At 49.7% G+C, this 5000-nt stretch overlaps 1 protein-coding gene across 11 annotated transcripts in view; it reads left to right on the forward strand.

Moving 5' to 3' along the window:
* Positions 1-5000, forward strand: part of EBF3 (EBF transcription factor 3) — a 121128-nt gene that overhangs the window by 104918 nt on the left and 11210 nt on the right. For all 11 annotated transcript variants that reach the window (XM_040624516.1, XM_040624505.1, XM_040624506.1 and 8 more), the window contains exon 11: positions 3309-3397. In XM_040624516.1, coding sequence (XP_040480450.1) covers positions 3309-3397 — 89 coding nt within the window. The remainder of the gene's footprint in view (positions 1-3308; positions 3398-5000) is intronic.

The following is a 5000-nucleotide window of genomic DNA, read 5'->3' on the forward strand; positions in this document are numbered from 1 at the left end:
AACAGATAAAAGGCCCTCCACTAAATGAGGAATGTTAATATCTTATGGCACGGTTAATAAAGAGATATTTCACAAGGGAGATTTGTTTTATGACTTTTGATACAACAGCCTTATAATCTGACATATCTTAAATGATATAATTTTGTGCATACATCCATCTCTTTTATACGCAGCAGCCCATCTTAGCGAGATTTGAATTCGGAACAAATAATGGGCACTAATTACTTTGGGGGGAGGCGGCTTATTACAAAACTCACCCTCTCCGACGCAGATCTGCGGAAATCCGTGCAGTAAGTTGGAAGCTTATAACACATTTTGAGGAATGTCTTGTTTTTTTCCCCTTCAGCAGAAAATAACATTTGTTTTTGTTGTGTTTAAGGCAGAGTTTAAATTAATTTAACCCAGTGACACATGTTCAGAGACTAAGCAAGCTGCTAAATAATTCCTTGGAATAAATTGCTCAGGAACCAAGTACATTAATTTACGGCTCTCCTGATGCTGACAGATGTGAGGGCGGCGGGAGGACCTACAAATATTAACATAAAACAAATTTGCTTTATTCTTCTTCATATTTCTTCTTCATCCCCGACTTGAGCTCACCCAAGGCTCCTTCTCTAATTATCCACGAGGTCAGTAAGCAAAATTGGGAAGAAGCTGGGAGATCAATACAAATTATTCCTGAGCAAACCAGTGCTGACAGTTTGAATTGCAGCATATGTTTACCCAAAATCAGGCAATTTATCTTAATATCAGCAAAGTAATGCAGTGCAGGTGAAAGGTCAGGCAATCTCTCCCCCTCATAATTACCCAGTTCTAAAACAGGAAAGTGGTATTGATTGGCCTGGCTCGGTGCTCTGTGACTGGACGTGCTAAAGCCTTGCCCTGGCTCGGCTGGGCCCTCGCCTTGTAAACTCGGCACGCCGAGGATTTATTAGATGTGCGCGCGGGGTCCTGGGCTTTCTCCTCCGCTTGCAGAATTTGCCAGCGACGCTGCGCGGCTCCTGGTCCCGCCAGGTGCAGCGTGCCACGTTTTGTGCGGTTCTGCCCTCGGAAGGCTGCCAGCCGGCTCCGCGGAGGGCAGCCGCGCGTAACCCCAGCCTCGGTGATCAGAACCCTTCCAGAACCGCGAGCGCCTGCCACTCCTCCTGGAGTCGGAAGACAAGGACCATTTTTGCTAATTCTCCCAATGTTACATTCATCGGGCGTTCAGGAGCCGAGCCCCCCCGGGGGGGGGGTTCAGGCTGCGGGGCAGCGGGGGGGACCTGCAGGGGTGCGACAGCGCGGCCTCTTCCGGGTGCAGCCGGTGGCGTGCCGGGCTCGTTCTTGGCGGTGCGCTCGGAATGTGAACGCTGCTCTGGGCCGAGGTGGGAGGTGAAAGGTGGCGTCCTATTTATACTGCTTTAAAGTATTTCCAGTCCTAGAAGGAGAATTATCAATTCAACTGAAACATAGGAAAATGTCTCTCCCAGAATGAGAGTGTATGGTTATTACAAGTCATAAAGCTTCTGAAAGCTTGCATTAAAGCGTCCATCACCTGTCAGGGCCATTTGCATGAAATCAATAGTGGCCGCCCATCTATCTTTTCTGATCACCTTTCATCAGGCCGGTTCATTAAGTCAAACAGTCATGGTGATTAGCTGGGAGAGAGGAGAAACCCTGACACGTTAGAAATGCACAGTGGGCCACCCTTTTTGTTCCCTCATCAAGAAATGTAATACTTTATCTAATCCTTTTTGGGCCAAGTCGCTGGGTGAGGCCCATCGGCCTGGCTGCCCGCACTGCACTCTTGCCTGACCCCCTTGTCCTGGCCCCGGCAGAGACATGACAAATTGTCCCCCAAGTCAACGCTGACAGCTTCTGATGATTAATGGTTTGATTATGAAGTGGTTTTACACATAGAGAATTTACATCACAGAGTTAGAAATTTTGCCATGTCACATACACCGAGGCATTTTGAAGAGCTTTACTATTTGCAAAGAAAAAAGAGGGCAAAATCGCAGCAAAAGCCATGTCATGTAAAATCAATACGTCGGATCAATGCTTTATTAACAAGAAAATGTCTTACTTCACATTCCTGTGCGGACCTTTGTCTCCGGGATGTATGATGGAATGTCAGATCATATTGTGGCCCTCAACTTACGGGCGTGTTATTGAGTGTGCGTGCGCGTCTTCCGGCCCCGCCGCGTCCGAGACCCGCCATGGTGTTGACACCAGCACTCGAGGAAAAGCGGTGACCAATTATTTCGGAGAGCACTTTCAAAGGCAGCCTCTAACCTCGTTCCTCGAAGCCGGCGCCTTTGTGTTCCCCGCACTCTCGCAGACCTGCTGAGTTGGGTGGTGTTAATCATCAAATTACATGCTGACTAATGAGTGATGGGCCAAATTGTGGGCCGTGTAATGAATAGATGGCGGCAGGTCCTATTAGTCTCAGAAAACCCCCTGATTTATGTCGCGCCATGCACCGTGGCGTTACTCCACGGAAAACGATATCTACATCAAGAAGTAATGTACTCTAATAAGTATTTTCATCTTAACTCACGTCCCCGGGCCTCCGGGCTCAGTTTTTGTTGGAGTCAGGCAGAGTCATAATAAAGCCCAATGGCTCCTTATAAAGCTTGTTAAACACAGAGTGTGCAGTCGGACGGGGTCCCGGCCGTGATTCATGCACCTTACACAGCGCGTGAGCCGCTGATTTATGGCCGCGCACAGTTCATAGTCAAAATTACAATTTGAGGGATAAAAAGATTAATTACTATTTGTGGCCGGCAATTTCGTGGGGCTGGTGGAATGATAGCGCTGTACATCAGTTTGTAGTCAGCCATTCACAGATTATTAAAGCTTTGCAAGAGTAAGTGCTCCTCCTGCCTGGTTTGTGCTCAGGCAATATGCTAGACAGAAAAGGACCACAGGGATAAATCTGAAGCTAGCAATAGCTGGACATATGTCATAATTGCCAGTTTCCCATAAATCCCTGGCCGGCGTGGAAAGCACTGCATGGTGCAGACAGTGATCATGACGGTGGTGATTGCTATATATGGCCCCAAGACTTGCAACTTTCCGCCTGCACTACCGTTCTCACAATATATTGAGTAACCCTTTGACTTTCCTCCAGTCTAATTATAGATTAGAAATAATCATTGCTTTTATGTGCAAAAGAAAGGGGGGACATCCATTCCTTAAGACGGAGCTAGCATTCGGGGGTGCTTGCCTCTGAGAGCGTCACACTTTCATCTGTAAGCGTGCGATACACGAGTAGCGGATGACATAAAAGTAATTAACCTGACCTGCATTTCTGTGTCCTGTTACAGCCCTTAATGAACCGACCATAGATTACGGCTTTCAGAGGTTGCAGAAAGTGATCCCAAGACATCCGGGTGATCCCGAAAGGTTACCCAAGGTTAGTAAAAGAGCAAGTGGCGCCCTGCGCGGGTCCGCCACCGGGCCGGTTCTGGTTTGGGGGCAGCCGGTGCTCTGGGAAGGGGGGCTCCCAGGTGCCCCGGACCCTGCGCCCACGGCAAGGCCGGCAGGTGTGGGGCGCCGTCCCCTGGCCCGCGCCCCGGCCCGTCCGAGGCGGGCGAAGGGTGAGGGAAGGGGGCCTGCACGGTCGCCGGTCTCGTGTCTCATCTCCATCTATGTAAAGGGGGAAAAGACAGGCTTCTCTGACGCAAATATTTTGGATTCTGCGAGGGGGCCATAAACTTCCGCGTAATGAAATAGTTCAATTAAACATTTTCCGCTCCGGTAGCCCGCGCTGATTTCAATCTAAGCCCTGGACTGATCTGTGATTACTTGACTCTTGTTTTCCTTTCATTTTCTAAAGCTCGATTCAGTTTAATCTTTTGTTTACAAAGCTTTTGTTATAAGTCCCTGACTTAGCAGGCTAACAAATGAGGTCCACATATTAATATCTGGGGGGCTTCGCATTTACATTCAACAAAGACAAAAGCTGCCCGCGTTGTTTGTGCGCACGCCACGTATCACAGGAATTTCATTCTGATGTATAACATTAAAGATAAGTCAAGCTTATCATTTTCTCTCTCCTTTGATAATAATTTTGTCTCTTTCTCTCTTTAGAAGCCATCTCTGATTTTCAAGGCAGAGTTGAAAACACAAAATGAAAAATGAAGTCATAACATTATGACTGATTATTTTACATTCCACCCCTGTGTGCACCCAAGTCTTGACCACCTCTGAGTTTTATTAATACAATAAAACCTTTTAGACGTTACCTTTTTAATGCTCAGCATGAACATAAGCGATATCATTAGGCTCCTTTTTAATTTGTGAGCGTGCTAGGGACGATGTCAGAGATCCGCTGCTGAAATCACGGCGGCCGGGGAAAGAGGTTTTTCAAATGCAGAGCAGGTCATAGCGGGGTTTTGCTCCTGAGGGCGCGCGCCAGCAGGACGAGCCTTTTCCCAGGCCCGCCGCGTGCCTACCCAGAGGGCTCTGCTGCCAGCCGCAAACTGGGGGTGGCCTTGCAGCGGATTAGGTGCCAGGCTCGGCCACCCCCACACACGGAAGGGCCACATGCCCATGGCAGGCCCGGGTGAGCCCTGAGCTTGAGGCTGGGTGAGCTCCGGGAAAGTCCCCCCTCGTCCCCCACCCAGCAGGTGTCCTCTTGGGGGGTGGTGTCGCAGGCCACCAGCCCTTCCCCTCCCCATAGGGCCTCCTGTACGGGACCTCACAGCTTCGTCAGCTGGTGGTGACGCCACAGGTGACCAAGAGCCCGTGAGGCCCTCGCTGGCCGGCAGCTAGCCTCCTCTGAGCCACCCTTCCACCCTGCCCAGCCTGGCCTGTGCCCCCCAGTACAGCTGGCAGCTGGACAGGGCTCCCGGGAAGCCTGCCAGACCCTGAGGGGAAGGCTTCTGCCTCCCTGGGGACTGAGGACTTTCTCGGTTATGGGTTTTTTTCTTCTTCTTCTTCTTCTTCTTTTTTTTTCCAGAAGCTTTCCAACAAGGTGACAGGTCAGTTAGCACATAGCCCACCGTCCCACATTA

The sequence above is a fragment of the Ursus maritimus genome, unplaced genomic scaffold (genome assembly GCF_017311325.1).
Source record: "Ursus maritimus isolate PB19 unplaced genomic scaffold, ASM1731132v1 scaffold_7, whole genome shotgun sequence".
NCBI lineage: Eukaryota > Metazoa > Chordata > Mammalia > Carnivora > Ursidae > Ursus > Ursus maritimus.